This window comes from Dermacentor andersoni, chromosome 1 (genome assembly GCF_023375885.2).
Source record: "Dermacentor andersoni chromosome 1, qqDerAnde1_hic_scaffold, whole genome shotgun sequence".
Classification (NCBI taxonomy): Eukaryota; Metazoa; Arthropoda; class Arachnida; order Ixodida; family Ixodidae; genus Dermacentor; species Dermacentor andersoni.
The window spans coordinates 126,571,766-126,589,601 of NC_092814.1; the positions used below are offsets into that span (position 1 = coordinate 126,571,766).

The 17,836-nt window shown below is 45.4% G+C and overlaps 1 protein-coding gene across 2 annotated transcripts in view; it reads right to left on the reverse strand.

Moving 5' to 3' along the window:
• The window catches only part of LOC126545850 (uncharacterized), a 101,295-nt gene that overhangs the window by 10,220 nt on the left and 73,239 nt on the right, over positions 1 to 17,836 (reverse strand). For both annotated transcript variants that reach the window (XM_050193853.3, XM_050193851.3), the window contains exon 15: positions 7,269 to 7,368. In XM_050193853.3, the coding sequence (XP_050049810.2) occupies positions 7,269 to 7,368 (100 nt within the window). The remainder of the gene's footprint in view (positions 1 to 7,268; positions 7,369 to 17,836) is intronic.

Here is a 17,836-nt window from a genome sequence, read left to right on the forward strand (position 1 = left end):
CAGATGGCACTGCTTGCCCATGACAGTGGAGGTTAGATTGTTCTAATTTTTATTATTTAGTATTTAGCAGAAGTTTACACAGCGCACTTCAGTGGCAAAAGTATAATTGGTATGGAGAACCCCATTGGGTGCGCAACATATGGTAGCCAATGTAACAATGAAGGCATAAATAAACTAAAGATCAAATCTACATGTACTCAGACGCCATGCAAGCCTACAAGGAACACATAGTGCTAACTGCACAGTGGGCTCCTTATTTTAAATTTATCATCTGCTATTCTATTTGTAAATTTATTATGGCTACTCATACATAACTTGAGCTAGTAATAAAGGAAACTGCTTGCTTTTCACAACTGTTGCAATAATCAGTACTATTGCCAATATCAACAAAGCACAGGAGAGCTATGTCTAACCACTCCTTTATGTAACGTACGTGGGCCAGAATGCTATAAATCCAGATAATGAAAAAATTGTGCGGAAACCAGCAACAATGACTGTCATTGTGAGCACACAGCTGAACACATTTAGAAAGTTATTCACTTCATTAAAGGAATAGTGCACTTGAAAGTGCATAGTATTTGCTGTATTGAGGATACTTAGGTAGTGTTCGTAGTTTCATGGCACAATGCCGTAGAGAACTGAGCTTTAGCCAACACAGCTGTAATGGTAGTATAGGAGGCTATAAATATAAGCAAATTTGTTATGTGTGTGTTGTCTCCAGCATCACGAGTGCCAGCACAATAGACGGCTGCCATCCTCCTTTCCCATAGCAGCCGCAGAGGGAGAGGGCTGTCCTTCCCGAGTGCTCCACCACAGCCATCTAAACCTTCTAGTTTCCCAAAGCTCTTGCACAACAGCATGTGCATCTCAAACAGCTATAATAATCAGTGTCAGGCAACGAACATGCCTCGCAACTTGGTCGCGCAAGGACACACGCCATTTGCATTGGTGCCTTTGTATCAGCAGTGAAAGTCCAACCACCAATGACCACCAATTACAAAAATAGGCAAAAGAACCAAAGAAAGCTATTCACTTAATAGTTTTACCTAACATAAAGCCAACTTGGGCAAGAAAATGTGATTATATTTATTCTGCATTTAAGCTCCCAAGCAAGCAGGCAGAAGCTGACTTTCAAAGTATAGAGCCTCCTGGAGATTTTGATGGCCCATGGGTGACTAGAGGCAGAGAAACATGAATTAATTTCACAGACGCACTTCACATTTGACGCTAATGTGCAATCATGCAATGGGTGTGATCACAAGAGATTGGTATGCTGGCTTGACAGTTGCAGTCCAACCACGCCAAGTCATTGGCAAAGACACACGTGCGTCCCGAATGTGTCGTTTCAAGTTGCTCTTGCCAAGTAACTGTATTTACTCAAATATAGGCTAATATTTTTTGGAAGAAATGAAGTACGAAAGCAGGGGGTCAGCTTAGATTAGAGTATGTAGTTTGGCCGCAACCTTCACATGCGTAAAGCCAACTCGCAGTCACAGACTTGCAGTGGCATATGCGTGCACCATTTTGTTTTCTGGAAGTGATCATTCAGAGCAGTTTTCTCAATTTTTTGCAAGTGTCGCGCTGTAGCCTCGTGCCAGCCAATGAAATGGCACCCACCAAGCGGTGCCACTACACCGCTTGGGAAAGGTCATTTCACACATTGAGAAAATGTCCAACCTCAAAAATGTCCAACACATGCACGAGACCCAAACTACGTTTGGGTTTTGCTTCGCGCATGCTATATCACTGATTTAGCAGCAGCCCCAAACAGTGCTCCAAAAGCTTTGCGGCAACAAACATGGCGGCACCCATTTAAGCGACGGCTCTAACCTAGCAGCAAACTGGGCTCGATTTGTGGTAATGCGTGAAGTTCGCAAGCTAGGCAAAGTGTCTGCAATTGTTGCTGTCTCAACTAGCATGTGTTATAAAGACTGATCCATTTTTCCAAATTCATTTGTTGATTTCGTGGCTTGTAGGACTAACACGGCTTAACTTGGCTGGTGAAGGCACTTAAAATTGGTTACTCAAAACGAAGTGCAACTAATTGCTTGCTCCTAATAGAATAACATCTAAATCCTAATTAAACGCAGAAACACGAATGTCAAAATTGCTCTTCTTATCATAAAATGATATATCTTATTTTAATATTTATAATAGCTTTTCTTTGGTGCCGTAGTGATGCTGCAAGTACAAGACGCTATCCACAAATGCAAAGCCCTGTACTAAATCTCTTCACGCCTGCGAACACCCACAGAAGGATCTCCCTCTGTATGTATGTATAATCCCCATTTGTAATCTTATTATGCACAATAAAGAACTCTCGTAAAGCTCTTTGGGGATCCCAAAAGCTTCTAAAACTCTCTATTGTGGTGCTTTGCCAATGGATGGAAGCTGCCGCCATACATTACCTTCTAACGCAAGACACTACCAGCCGAAGAAAAGTTCCCCAGGAATGGAGGACTGGGTGAAGACGATTTGGGAACGCCATGCAGGAGCCGCATTATGCAAGGAATCACTCCTGTTGCTCGATTCTTACAATGGACACCTGACACATGCCATGAAGACCACGCCCTCTCGAGGTGGTAGACATCACCATAATTCCTGGCGGCATGACAAGCCAACTCCAACCGCTTGACGTCTCCATTAACAAGCCTTTCAAGTATAGGCTTCGCAAGCATTACACCGACTGGCTTACATTGGAAGAGCATCAGCTCACTCCAACCAGGCGCATAGAGCATGCTTTGCTCAGCCAGCTGGCAAACTGGATTGTGGTGGCATGGGATGAAATTCCAGCTGAAATTATCATCAAAGCGTTCCAAAAATGAAGCATTTCTAATGCACTGGATGGAAGTGGGGACGATGCCCTTTGGGAAGAAGTGAGCGAAAAAGAGGACAGTGATGTCGTGGATGACGACGATGAGTGAACTTTGGACATGCCTATGATATGCTCACCTGTGTAATAAAATGCATGCTTTTCTCTCAATCAAAAGGCCTTTTTTTTCATTCAGCTTGCATTCAAGGTTTTTTTTCTTTTCCTCGCAAATTTTGGCCATTGGCTGCAATCGAGGCTGGCCTAGATTCAAGTAAATACAGTAATTCAACTGATTTTTCAAACATGCAGAAGACCGCATGCAGACCTGAATTTGGCTAATATGGACATCCGTCTAGCTGGTGTGTCCTACGTCACTTAATTGCAAATGAGATCTAAATTTAGGAACATATTCATGGCGAGCTTTCCAAGATGGTTTGTCTGCCAAATTTTCATCACAGCTGTACTGCCTAGGCCAAACCAATTTTATTTCATTTTTTTGTGGCCTTGACGCAAGCAGAAAACTTTCTTTTTTCTATGGGGAGCAAGAAGACTGACTCTCCCAAGACTGACACTAGTGCTATACTGCCTATATTATATGTTGTAGAAGTAGAACAAGTTCAGCAGGAACACTGCAATGCTACCATTACCTACAACATCAACATAAATACCGCCGCATTTTGGGGGATGATATACAGAAAAAGAAGAGACGGAGAAATAGAACATTATGTCAGAACTTATTCTGGCACATAGACTTGTAACACAAGTGGCCACTGCAGTTCCTAGAATATTGTGACGTGGCAGAAGTCACATATAAAGATGTATTTACAATATTTACAAGAGAGACAATGATGCATAAACAAGATGGCTGTTGAGACCGATTCCACAGTCAAATTGACTTCTGACTGGCACCACTCTTGGTTGCGACGTAACATAACCCCCACCTATAAAGGCATCGTCTCGGCGCTAGCTATAAGGGAGATGAACTCGCGGCAAAGTAAGGCTTCAGCCGGGACACATGCACAACGTCCGTGGGGACACACGAGTCCAACGGAGCGATCTCGTAGTTGACATCGCCAAGCTGACGCAATATTGTGTAGGGCCCTGTGTAGCACAGCAGCAGCTTTTCAGACAAGCCAACGCGGTGACATGGCATCCATAGGAGGACAACGGATCCAGGAGGAAATCGAACGTCCTGATGTCGGCTGTCGTACCGGATCTTCTGCCTGAAACTCAGTGAGCCAGGTGCCGGCAATCTGGCGTGCCGCATGAGCCAAGACAAAGACGTCTTAAGTGTATTCAGTGGCCGTGTTCGTTGAGGAAGGAAACAGCGTGTCAAAGGGCAAAGAAGGGTGGCGGCCGAACAGAAGGTAAAAGGGTGAAAAGCCAGCGGTCTCGTGGCAGGACAAATTATAGGCGAAGGTCACGAAGAGTAACGTGCTGTCCCAATCACTGTGGTCGTCAGAAATGCACAGCGACAGCATTTCTGTCAACGTGCCACTGAACCACTCTGTCAGTCCATTTGTCTACGAATGGTAGGCGGTGGAAAGCTTGTGCTCGCCAGAAGAGGAGCAAAGTAGGTCTTCAACTACTCGGGACAAGAAGGTGTGGCCGCGATCAGTGAAGAGCTGCCGGGGTGTGCTGTGATGGAGCATGACGTCATGTAAAAGGAAATATGCCACTTCAGTCACACAGGTTGTGCGCAAAGCTCGCGTGATCGCATACCTGGTTGCGTAACCAGTGGTGACAACAACCCACTTATTGCCAGATTTCGACATCGGAAAAGGGCCGAGAAGATCAAGACCGACACGAAGAAATGGTTTTGAGGGCACAACGATGGGGTGAAGGCATCTAGTGGGTAGCACAGCAGGTTATTTGCGGCACTGACACAGTGCACAGGCTGCAATGTAGCGGCTCACAGAGCGTACAGGCCTGGCCAGTAGAAGTAGCCTTGTACGTGGTCGCAAGTATGCGAAACACCGAGGTGGCCTGCAGTAGAGGCATCATGCAACTTCTCAAGAACTGATGTCCGGAGATGACATGGTACAACGAGTAAAAATTTTGATCCTTCCGGGCGTAAGCTGCGACAGTAGAGAATGTCGTCGCGGAGCACAAACATGCGCAGCATGGGCTCCAAATATCCAGAATTGAGACGATCGATGAGAACTACGTAAGCAGTCATCACGCCATTGTTCAGTGCAGATGTCGTGCAGATCAGAAATGGCCAAGACGCAAGAGTCGTCATACGCATCATATTCAGGGCGGTCGACAGGATGATGGGAGAGACAGTTGGCATCCTTGAGCAAAAGGCCTGACTTGAATAAAACAGCAAATGAATATTCTTGGAGCAGTAGCACCCATCTACCCAATCGTCTAGTGGGGTCTTTAAGTCAGGAAAGCCAGCACAAGGCGTGATCGATAACCACGGAAAATGTGCGGCCGTACAAGTGGGAGCGGAATTTGACAACTGCCCCAACCAACGCCAGACACTCCCGTTCGATAATAGACAAATTTCTCTCGGCAAGTGACAGGAGGCGGCTGGCGTATGCAATTACGCGCTCTGCGTTACGCTGCCTTTGAATAAGTACAGGCTCAATTCCATGGCCACTGGCATCCGTGTGAAGTTCAGTGGCGGCAGATGGATCATAAGCCAGCAATGCGAGAGCAGTTTCGGCAAAATTCTTGATAAAACAATGGAAATAAGAGCATAGCCCAACAAAGCTTCTTATGTCTGTGGCGGAAAACAGAACAGGAAAGTTCTGGACAGCAAAAATCTTGTCAGGGTTGGGTTGAACGCCAGCGGCACTGACGAGATGAACAAAAACGATAATTTTATGACGTCCAAAATGTCAATGAGTTGCTGGGACACTGACGCCATCGACTAAAACATCCGTCAAGTTCTGTTTGGTCGGCAAAGTGATCAGCGGGTTTAGCGGTCGAGTCGTAAATGCAGCATCACCTCCGTGAGCTGCATCGCTTAGTTTTCCAGAGACGGGGGTCGGGGCTGCATCGGGGACAGTGAGCAACTAGCCTGCGGCGATAGCAACGATGGTCGACGAGCTGGTGGCCAACGGGACTGGTGGCGTCAGAATGATGACGAGGGACTGTTCCAAGGAGCATGAGCGTCATTGTTTGGCTGTTGCAGAGCCAATAGAGGCTGGTAACGATGTTCGCTCTGTTCAGGACGATAATAACTGGTGAACAGTGGTCACAGAGGGTAGGAGATAGTACGGTTGTTACAATGGCGAGCAACGTGACCAATATGTCGGCAGGCAAAACAGATTGGCCTATCATCTGCAGTTCGCCACTCGGCTGGATTTTACTAGCATGCAGGATACCGCGGACCAGTCGATGGACCTGGAGCATGAGACAGCTGTGAAGCAGCAATGGCACATAGAGAATGAACTCCAAGATTAGCGAGTTCTTTGTGGACTTATTGCGTGCATAAATGGTGCTGTAGGCAAGTTGTTCGGTTCACTGGAACGGGAAAAAAAGGCTGCAGGAGCCATGGCTTTGAGTTCTCACCACACTATCAGCGTCAGCTCATCTGATGATGATGGTCACTGCACTCCTCGCCTGTTGTCACAACAGAATGTCGCAGCTGTGTTCAGCAGACGTGCGAATCTCATTGCAATGTGGCAGCTCTTGGCCTGCTGAAAGCATTGACACTCTTTTATGGTGACCTGTACTGTTTCACAATTTTTACACATGAGTTAGTTGAAAGCATCGTCAGCGATCCCCTTCAGTACATGCCCAACCTTGTCTGACTCGGCCATATCACTGTCGGCCTTACGGCGCAGAGCCAGCATGTCCTGGATGTAAGAGACGTACGATTCTGTGGAAGTCTAGGCGCAGGTCGCTAGTTCTTTCTTAGCGGTGCTCTTCCACCCAGCAGGACGGCCGAATAAGTCCTCAGCGTCTGTTTGCATGTGTCCAAGTCGTTAAGCTCTTCCTCGTGGTTGTCATACCACAGCTTCGCCGTGCCTTGTAGGTAGAAGACCAAGTTAGCGAACATAATTGACGGATCCCATTTGTTGTGGGCAGTTATACGCTCATACGTGGCGATCCGATCTTCCACATCGAGGTGGTCGGTGCCGCAGAACGTTCCTGGATCCCGCAGCTGAGCCAGCAAAACCGTCGGGGTTGTAAGCGTGGATGTGGGCCACACCATGTTGGGTCCTGTTTCATCCGTTATGTCCAGTCCAAGGTGACGACCACTGCAGAGTTCCGTTGCTGTTTCTCGTGGGTACCCCGCACCTCTCACCAATTTGTTACGTTGAAGAAGTCACATATAAAGATGTATTTACAATATTTAAAAGAGAAACAAAGATGCATAAACAAGATGGCTGTCGAGACTGATTCCACTTTCAGACGTCAAATAGTCTTCTTCTAACTGGCGCCACTCTTGGCTGTGCCGTAACAATATCAATAGTGTGTGCTACCTAGAGGTTATTCTTACCTTCATATCGCATTGAGGCATTACTTGGTGAATATGTCTTGTAGGCTTCATGTGCCTGTAATGCAGATCCTCTCCTCACAGGCATCGTGTTATCGGGTTCCTAAAAGATTAAAGACAGACAGTTTATGTTTTAAAAAAAGACAGTTTATATTCTTTGTAATACACTAGTGCGGCAAAAGCTTGTATGAGGCATATGTGGCCTCATTGCAAGCATATCCCAAGTGCCATTTCGCAATCACGATGACCTTGAAAACGTGTATTAACAGGGAAAATTTCTAACTAAGGCAAAAATAAGACAATGCAAAGAAAACTTCATGCTGACTGGTGGTAGCAGGCAGTCTTTAGAACCTTTTATTGTTTACACACAGAGGTCTCACGAACATCTGGTTTCATCCTCCAAAAGAGCCCACTAATAGAATGAAGAGAGTAGCTGGTTGCAGTAGCCTGCAAGTATGTAGGACCTTATAGCTGGCACAAGCATTGATACGCAGTTAAAATGCAGATTGGTAAAGAAATTTAGTCCAAAATGCACAGGAAAAGCTACATATGGTTTTGGTGCATGAGGTGCATTTCTAATAACTGAACACATCAAGAGCATGTGCCCTTAGTCAACTAGTATGGGATAAATAGTTTTGTTTTCTTGGCAAACTTGGATAATGATAGTGTGCGACCGTAAGTTTTATGGGGTAATACACCGCTGCCACAGTGCAGAGAAAGGATGTGTTGAAATCACACAAGCTGGCTTCTGGCTCAGCCAGCAAAACATAAGCCTTACAGTGAAGTCTTCCTTGCAATCCAAGAAAACTATGTTGAATACAGTAAACCCTTTTCAAAAATATTAAATTAGCTTTCCCAGATAGTTCCATGCCTAAAATACAACAGCAAACCTCATCACTAAAACAAAGCAAGAACTAACCGGTTAGTTTCTAAACAAGGAATTTTGTAAACTCCAATGAACTGGCAGCATACACATTTGACAGTAAAACAGTATGCCGACCATCATGGTATCAATACAGGCTTGAGGCACAGCAGCAAAGCTACCTTGCTGTCTATGAAAAGGTTATATTGCACAACATGGAGAACAAGTAGAAAGCTAAGCTTTAGTTTAAATGAAGTCAAGTTGTGTTTACTGCGAGGTATACTGTAAGGTGACACACAAGGAAGAGTTACAAATCTTGATTCTCTTCAAAAGAGCCGAATGATGGGCTAGTTGGTATTGCATTATGCAAGGTATAGCATAAACAAGGCAGGCAAGACAACAGAGAACACGAACACACAGCGCTCCTTTAAAATTTTGCACACCCATCTTCCGTGAACAAATGAAGGCACGAACGCATCAACCAGCAGTACCACATCACGCGGGAGCAGTCTGTTTCAGACACAGGAGGATAGTGAACAGGAGCTGCAGATAGCAATGTCGGCAAGTGAAATGAGAATGATTGGATCAAAATAAACACAGTTCATAAAGTTAATGTTGATTCGAGCATTCTAACTTGGTGTCACCAGCAGTCAGTCACCATTGTGAAATTTGGTCTGTTGCATTCATTGGTGACTTCACAAGTGACTCAAGTAAACATTTGAGTGAATCTGTATGTAGTAATGCTAAGTTGACACATGACTTATTTTCAGTGAAGCATTCATTGAGCTTCATGCCAGACAACCGCTAATCGGTGGTAAAAAATTGTCAGTAGCTGCTACAGCTGCAGTGGCAACAAGTGAATAGGTTGAGGTTTACATGACATTAGCAGCTATGAAATTGCTGCCACACTACCAAGACATTATGTTCACATGGAAGCTTAACAAAGGAAGGAATTCACAAGTAGTAAATGAATTCATTAAATATATCTAGATCATTAAACAGGCCCGTATTTCAGATTGGTCATTTCACATACAAAGAACACATTGTAAGATAAAGAGTTGTGTGGAAATATAATGTGTGGTTCCTTTAAAGCCTTCTGCTGCCATTTCACCTCGTTGAAAACGACACAAATGGAGCATTCGTTTCCTCCTAGCAGTGGCCACTGCGCCACCTCTAGTTATCCTTATCCCATGATGAGCAAACACAGCAATATGCCTCATATGACAAACAATTCAGCGCACATGATAAAGTCTTCAAGACTTGTTGAACCTAAGTAGAAATGCAAACGGGCTCTTGGAACTGCTCTCACAGATCAGCCAATGCTTACTCTAATCACTAAAACACTGTAAAGTTGCACTAAAGACATAACGCTACTAAGACTGCACATAACCCATCATATACTTGTAGTGTATGGCCGTATGACAGTTGCTTAATGGCCTTTTCCTGTTATGCTAATTACACAAAGACACCAAAAAGGAAGCACTACACTTTCAACTCTGATGTTTGCACATGCAATGACTAGCTTCATGCCAGTGTAACGGTGATGCCGAAACAATCGCACCACTCGTACGTTCGCTAGGGACATGGCAGTGGCGCTCTTTGGTGTAGCAGTTTGTTTTCTTGCTCTCACTGGAATTTATTACTACACAGAAACAAGATGCCAGGCTTCTGCAAGCATTGAAGCAGTTATGAACACTTTCGACAATGGGCTTCAACATCGTCTACTTAAAAATGTATGCCCCTGTGATAAAAGCAATACACATAAAATTGCTTAATTATGTCATCTTCTTTAAATAAATTTTGAATGCACATATTGCAACAACATGTATACAAAATGAGACACATTCAAGGGACTGAAAACTGCCTAGAACGTATCATGAGATGTTGGAGGAAATGAAAAGAGCATAATTTCCAGCGATAGAATCGAGCATACGGTTTGCAATGTAGGAATTATAATCTTAAGTTGTCACAGAAGGTCACTAAAGACAGTAAGTGGCACAAACTGGAGGTGAAGCCTTGGTACTTGAGATATAGTAAAGGACATAACTGTAGGCAAGTCTGCTGTTATGAAGTGCCACATACTTATTGTTTAAAATCAAAGTGTTTAGTGCAAATCGGTTGTGCAGAATCCCGCAAAGTGGAGGAAGTGTCATGAAAGGGAAAATTGTCATCCACCCAAAAGTAGCATGAAGCTACAAAGGAAAGCCACATGGGTTTCACAGAAAGAAAGCTTTGGATTTGAACCATTCATCCTCGTCCGGGATTTGTAGCTTCATGCTATATTCAGGTGGATGACAATTTTCCCTTTCATCACAGTCTCTATATATTACATATGCATTTGCACTTTATTTATGGGTACTAACAAGTATAAAAAATCCAAACTAATGAGCGGCACTGCCATCACGGTAACAAGCAGAGCAGCAGAGCTGTGGCATCCCTCATTGTATGGTAGCACACACGAATGCTTTTGTATGAGCACAAGTTTGCGAGTGATTACGCCGAGTGCTATGGTCTGCCATGAGAAACAATAAGCCATTGATTAATTGTGCTGTAGATAGGTGCCAGCACTAGAATACATTTGCTCAATTCAGAAAAGGTGCAGGCAGTGCTGGTTGTGGTGTACCAAGCTGCACCCATTCGCTGCAAGGTTCAAGACAGCACTGCACCGTGGCAGCACCTTGCCTTTCACAACATGCAAACGAGGTAGGGATGCAGGGTGAGCCGCTGTACCTCAGATAATCGAAGGCCTAGGTTCAGGAGATGCAAAGAAACGTGGTTGAATCGAACTGACCTTTAAACTAGCGCTACTGGCCTACCCAACCACTTAGCTTGGCTTTGCTGAAAAAAAAGAAGCGTTCACTCGTACAGTAAAACCTCGTTAAACCGTACCCGCTTAAACAGTAGTTTCGGTTTAAAAGTAGTAAAGTCAATTCCCCGACTCAGCGGCCATTGAACATAATGTATTTAGTATCCGCATAAACCGTACCAGCTTATTGCGTACGCATCGGTTAAAACGTAGCCTTTCCACTTTTCGTCGCGCAAACACGGCGGTGCGTCGTCGCCACCGGGCGGTCCGGCAGAACAACAAGCCTCAGAGATCGGTACAACGGCCTCCAAGCGCCCTGTGCGTTTGCACGTGAAGCCGCATCAACATCAACATCATTTCGACGCCGTTCCAGAGAGCGTCATGGCGTCGCGCAAGCGAGGACTCGCGTCATGCCGAAGCTCGGATAAAAAAGACGCCGGGTGCTCAGCATAGAAGAAAAATTAGACATCGTCTGTGCTATCGAACGTGACATGAAGTCGGCGCTGGCCCGCGACATGGATCTGCTGTTGACTACAGTGTGTGGCATTTGGAATGCGAAGTTGCTCGGCAGCGCTGCTGCGACCGCAAAGAGATGTCGGCTACGAGGTTCGACTTTTCGCCATCGTTGCCTCTGTTGTTGCCGAAGTGTCGACTAGCGACAGTGATGAGGACGACACGGAAAGCGACAGCACGGGCGACTCAGGCCCGACAGTGGCAGAAGCTGCGCGTTACGTCAGCCTCGTGAATGCAATCGTCGCAACGAGAACAGGGGCGCGATAACGTAACTATTCCAAACCAAAAGTTTTCCGAACTCCGGCACCCGGCAATGAAAAAGGCGCCCCGGAACTTATGCAGCACTAGTGCGCGCGTACACGGAGAATACGTAACGCCAACGAGGAATCTGCCGTGCGAGTGTTTGCCGAGAGGAGGGGGGCTGGCTGAGAAGCTGGCACGCAGCTTGAGTAAGTTTGAGGCTGCTGTCGTCGTGCTAGGCCGCCGCGGCATCAAACGAAAATAACACTTATGTCGCGCGAAGTGAATAAATACTGCATGTTTTTTCCCCTTTCATCGCACTCTCTCCGAGTTCCGTTTTCTACAGGTAAGTGGGCGATCTCATGCTATTTCGGTTAAACAGTACTACCGTTTAGTACGTACTTTTTCCGAGCTCCGGCCAACTACGGTTTAACGAGGTTTCACTGTATATGACCAAAGCAGATGGACAGGAAACGACGAAAGCATGCAGCTATTACTGTAGAAAGAATTCAACACTCTAAAAAACACTGACCGCAGGAATATCAGCTTGATAAACAAAGTATTACTTTCTTACAGCTAGGGCCACACTTATCTGCTTCCGACCAATGCCAGCATATAATCAATATCGCGCTTGCCTATGAGTGCTTCTAGCATGTTTCCAGCTTGCAACTACGTCCTCAATGCCAATCCAAAAATTCAGATAAATATGTTTCACAGTGTTTTCCACATTACCGTCCTCAATGCCAATCCAAAAATTCAGATAAATATGTTTCACAGTGTTTTCCACATTACAACTGTATAATGCATACACTAATAAGCAGACAGATACACAGACAGACATCGGTGCAGGCCTCGACAAGAAAATAAAGCGTAAAAAGACACCACCTGATGATGTTTCGCCCAGAAGGTCTGCCCGAACCAAGCAGAAATGACTCCCACGCGCTACGGACAGCACGCGCAACAACAAATCTCGCCCTTTCCTACAATCCCGCAATCTCGCCACCAAACAAACAAATTACGGATTTCACCAAAAACTTACACTAGCTGCAATAAACAGAGGAAAATCCCAAAAGGTCTCAGAATTAAGGTGAGATATGCCCTTCGCTCCTTACCCTCCAGGTTATTATTGAAGTGGAATGCTGTCCTAGAAAATGCATCGCTCTCTTTAATTGATATTCTCGAAGAACACTGCAAGGAACAACTTACAATAATTACTAATCAACTCGACAGCATAAATTTATCTGAACCGAAAAAAAGAGAACTTGAACAATATGTCCAACCCAGGGAGGAAAAATTACTAGATAAATACCAGCACAAAGGTATTAGAGCTGCAGATCCACCCAACTAATGTAACCCCTACAGCACATAGTTCCACCAATAGTCCTACAGGCAAGTATCCAGAGCACTGCAGCAACGTAGTAGACATATCCCAGAGTCTAAGCCCCGAGGAAGTTGATCTCCTGAAACGTGGTCTAACGTTTTGTCCAACAAAGAACGCAGTAAAAGAATACGAGCTCCACAAAGATATAACAGTTTTCCAGACGCATGCACATCAAGGAGTTCTTTTTCTATAGGCCAGACGTATGAAAACAAGATAGAGACTCTCTTAAACCACCTAGTATGTGGACACTGGAAACTGAACAGTGCCCTGACTTGGATTTATACATACTGATCTCGAAGGAAATTCTAGAGTCAGTACGGCACTGCTGGAAACGCAAAAATTTTTCCCCCACTCAGCACCAAATCCTTAAAGAAATCGTGGAAAGGAATGATATTGTAATAAAGCCAGCAGACAAAGGCGGCACTATCGTAATCTGGCTTATAGAAAAGTACAAGAATGAGGCCTCCAAACAACTGAGCAAGCACACCCATTACAGAAAACTCGACTCTAACCCAACTTCAGACTACAGCAATACTGTGCAAAGTGCAATAGCGGAGCTCCTGCCCAGGGAACTAATCATGCAATCTGAATATCGCTTCATGATGCCCAAGAACAAAGAAAAAAGGCACCTTTATCTTCTTCCTAAAATACATAAGGTTCCCATAGAAGAAATATTTACAGCAGAAATACCAGGTCGGCCCATAGTGTCTAATAACAACACACCTACAGAGTCACTATCTAAATTCTTAAATCACCACCTGTCATACATCCCCACCCCCCTCCCATCTTTTGTTCAAGACATGCCGCACTTCCTTCGAATTATCGACGGCATCAACACCAACCAAATCCTTTCCGACCGCACTATTGTAGTCACTTGGGATGTTTCTGCCCTTTACACTAACATACCCATGAGTGAAGGAATTGAAATTGTGTCGAAATCTCTCACTGTCAATCCCCAAGTGCACGCTCCTGAAGTGTACCTGCCACTCCTTAGGTTAGTTCTCACGCTCAACTATTTCGAATTCGATTCTATTCACTACCTGCAAACTTTGGGCACTAGCATGGGAACACCATTCGCTCCCACGTATGCAAACATTTTCATGGGACAGCTTGAAGCAGACCTGTTAAAATCCTACCCTTTAAAACCCTACACTATCTTCGTTACATTGACGACATATTTATGATACGGGAACATGGCACAAGTGCGTTAACAGACTTAATTTAGCCCTTTCAATCGCTTTTACCAGAATATTAGATTTAATTGCTCACCACTCTCCTAGTCAGATGAACTTCCCTGACACGACAATCTACATAGAAAATGGAAAACTGAGAAGGATACTTTACCAGAAGCCTACGAATAGCCAGCAATATTTAGATAACAACAGTCATCACCCGCAACACTGCAAGCGAGGAATTTTTGTCAGACAAGTGAAACGAATAAAAAGAATCTGCAGTGAAGACCACGATTATATCCATCACCTAAATGACCTTAAAACAACGCTAGCAGAAAGAAACTATCCACAAGTTGCTCTCGATAGCACTCATGATGTCGCGTCAAGATTGGAGAGACAGTCGGAATTAGCAAAGAAACAGCTTACACCAGAATCTGGCAGACCACCAGCCTTTACAACAAAATATTCTAATGCACTCCCAAACATAAACAACATCCTACGAAAGTACCACCCAATATTATCAAGTAACGAGCATCTGAGAAAAGCGTTCCCGAATGTACCACGGGTTACCTATAGCCGCAACAGGAACTTTAAAGAAACGTTAGTGCCCGCAAAAGTCGGCCAACATCATTCCCCCGTAATAAAAGCATGTTGTCACCCCAGGTGCAAAATCTGCAGGCACCTTCAAAGTGAAATTAAAATGAAAAGCACCGCAAATAGCTATACACACAAAGTCAAATTCAGCTTTACTTGTACAAGTTCGGATGTGATTTATATGCCTGAATGTTCCTTCTGTAAGAAACAATATATCGGTCAAATGGGACACTCAATGAACGTCAGAATAAATGGACAAATGGTCCGTCAGATTAAATGGCCGCAAATTTGACCTTCATTTGACCGCAGCTGCGCCATAGCCTTGGCAACGCATCAAGTGACTCGCCACATCGAGCTCTGGTGCCGCTGCATGTGCTAGCCGCCGCCTGACCACGTGACTCACTGTGCGCCTGGCTAAGAGGAGCGCTGCGCTCGCCTAGTCAGTGCGAGCTTGGCCATGGATGAGAGCGAGGCTGGGCCGTCTTCTCTAAGCGTTGCGCAAGAGTGGGAGGCTTCAAGCCATCGTCGCCAAGCAGCATCTGACCACCCCGCAGATATCACCTGGTGAGCTGTTTCAACGGAGAGGGCCCAGAATGCAACAGGCGTCGCACTGTCGAGATCAATGTAGCGACCGCGTTCGCGCCCTGTCCGTTTGTGCTTCGACACTGCATGTTCGTGGCATCTCTTTGCATGTCTAGCACTTCGGCTTTCCCTGTGGCACAAAAGGCGTCGCGCCATCGAACGATGCGTGCCTACCCAAGCCTAATCACAGTCATGTCTAGCCACCGACCTAGGCACCGCCACCATACCAGGCTTAACGATGATTGTATACCTAAGTACAATAATTACAGCTAAACCAAAGGTTCACCAAGTGAGACCAAGACTTAACCAGACTAAACCAAGCTTTCGCTTTCCATATCCAGGGTTAGCTGAGCTGGGCTGCAGCCAGTTTTTTTCAAATTGGTTCGTTAATAGCAGAGATAGAAATATTTCAGTGCCGCGAACCCATGATTCCAGGAGGCGAGAGCCACTGATAAGAGAGACACTCTCTGCACTTGCCTTGTCTAGCTTCCGCAAGTGGAATTCCTTCCCTGCATTCTCCCATACCGAAGCTCAAGGATCGTGTGCTGCATATATCACGGGCCCTGCCTTTATTATTTTTTCCCTCCATTTTCTGCTCTGCTGCGCACGAGAACACCCAACTAGCGGTGTAAGCCAGTGCTACACGAATACCGAGGCAGACACAAGTGGTTCAAAGAGCATGATCGCCTGTTGGAACGCGGTAGAAAATGACATACTTTCGTTGTGTGCGCATGCGACTGCACGACATGGGAACAAGCAGACGAAACGGAAGTACATCTCTCTTGCTGCAGTGCGAAGTAAAACAAGAACATGCTGACATTCGGTTCGTGTTTTATTATTTCTCTAAACTTTAATTCATCTATTGAAGCAACAAATTACACAAACAGCTAATGTTGCCTTGAATAATTCTCGAAGTCACGTGTCACTACGGGCAACGATGTTATACTTAGCAGACATGATTGTCAACGCGCATAGTATGCACGGCGCTTGTCAGCTCAAAATGGCCAGACCTGGTGAGTGGCCCTTTAAGGGCTCAAATCGCCACAAGCACATCAAAAGCCGCCAACTAGATCAGTCATGATCATCTGGGCACCAGCTCATCACGGCATTCCTGGCAACGAGGTCACCAACCACGTGAATCGAGATTTGACCCACCGAGTCGACGCCGAGAAATCTGAACCCGAGCGCATGCACCCTCTAGTCTCGTACCAAGACATCCCACAACACTACAAGCTCACCCGCAGAATTTATGCACCCCCACACAAGTCACTACCTAGAGAGCAGGAGCGATTCCTCCAAGCTCTACCGGTCAATACATTCCCCCACCCAACCAGAAATCTCATAGCCCCTACACAATTCTCTCCACAATGCCGCTTCTGTGCAGAACCCGGATCCCTCAGGCACATAGTAGGGGGATGCAGAGCGGCACCATTAAATCCTCCGAACCCTTACCACACCAACGAGCTTTGGGAGAGGGCCTTGGCCAGCTCCGACCTCGAGAATCGGCAACAGCTGATTGCAAGGGCCCAGGACACGGCCCGAGCTCAAGGCATTGTGGAATGAGGACGCCTCTTCAAAGCTGCATTTACCTAATAAAAATGTTAACTCTCTCTCTCTCTCAGGCGGACTCTGCAGGGTTCTGCCTAACACACGGGCAGCGCACTCTACAGCCAACACTCTTTTGAAGATACAGTCTGCAGTACACCTTTCTCAATATTGATACAAGGCAAAAACATATTTAAACAATGTGCACAGGTTCGTGCGCCCCCTCAAGTGGTCAACGACGTATCGGAGGAAAAGACAACGAAATAATGGCACAGCCCCGCCTTACTTCTATTAAGTTTCATATTTATATGAACAATAGTTTTAAAATAATGCACTGCTGAATACACTATAGAACTCCAAAGCACAATTAACAAAACTTTGGTGCCTTCCCACCATCTGCCCAATTACCCCACACGGTCCTAATCTTTGCCCAGACATTGCCCTTGATACACCAAATATACATTAATTTTAATTCTGGGGTTTTTGCCGCAAAACCAGGATATGATTATGAGGAACACTGTAGTGGGGGACTCCAGCTTAACTTTGAACACCTGAGGTTCTTTAATGTGCACATGTTGCACCGTACATGGGAGTTCTTGCGTTTTGCCCTCATCGAAATTCGGCCACCACTGCTGCCAGGGTTTGATCCTGCGACCTCAGGATTAGCTTTTCAACACCAAAGCCACTATACTCCACCACAGCGGGTCAAACATATTTTCCAAATTTGACCACACTAGCTCCAGTGGTCCTCTTAATACGTTTCTTGATATTTCAAGCAGACGTTCGGAGCAGGCATTCAACACTACGTCTAGTCACAATTGCAACTTTGCTGCAAAGAACACTAACCTCAAAGCTTACAGTGTAGGATTGTCAGTC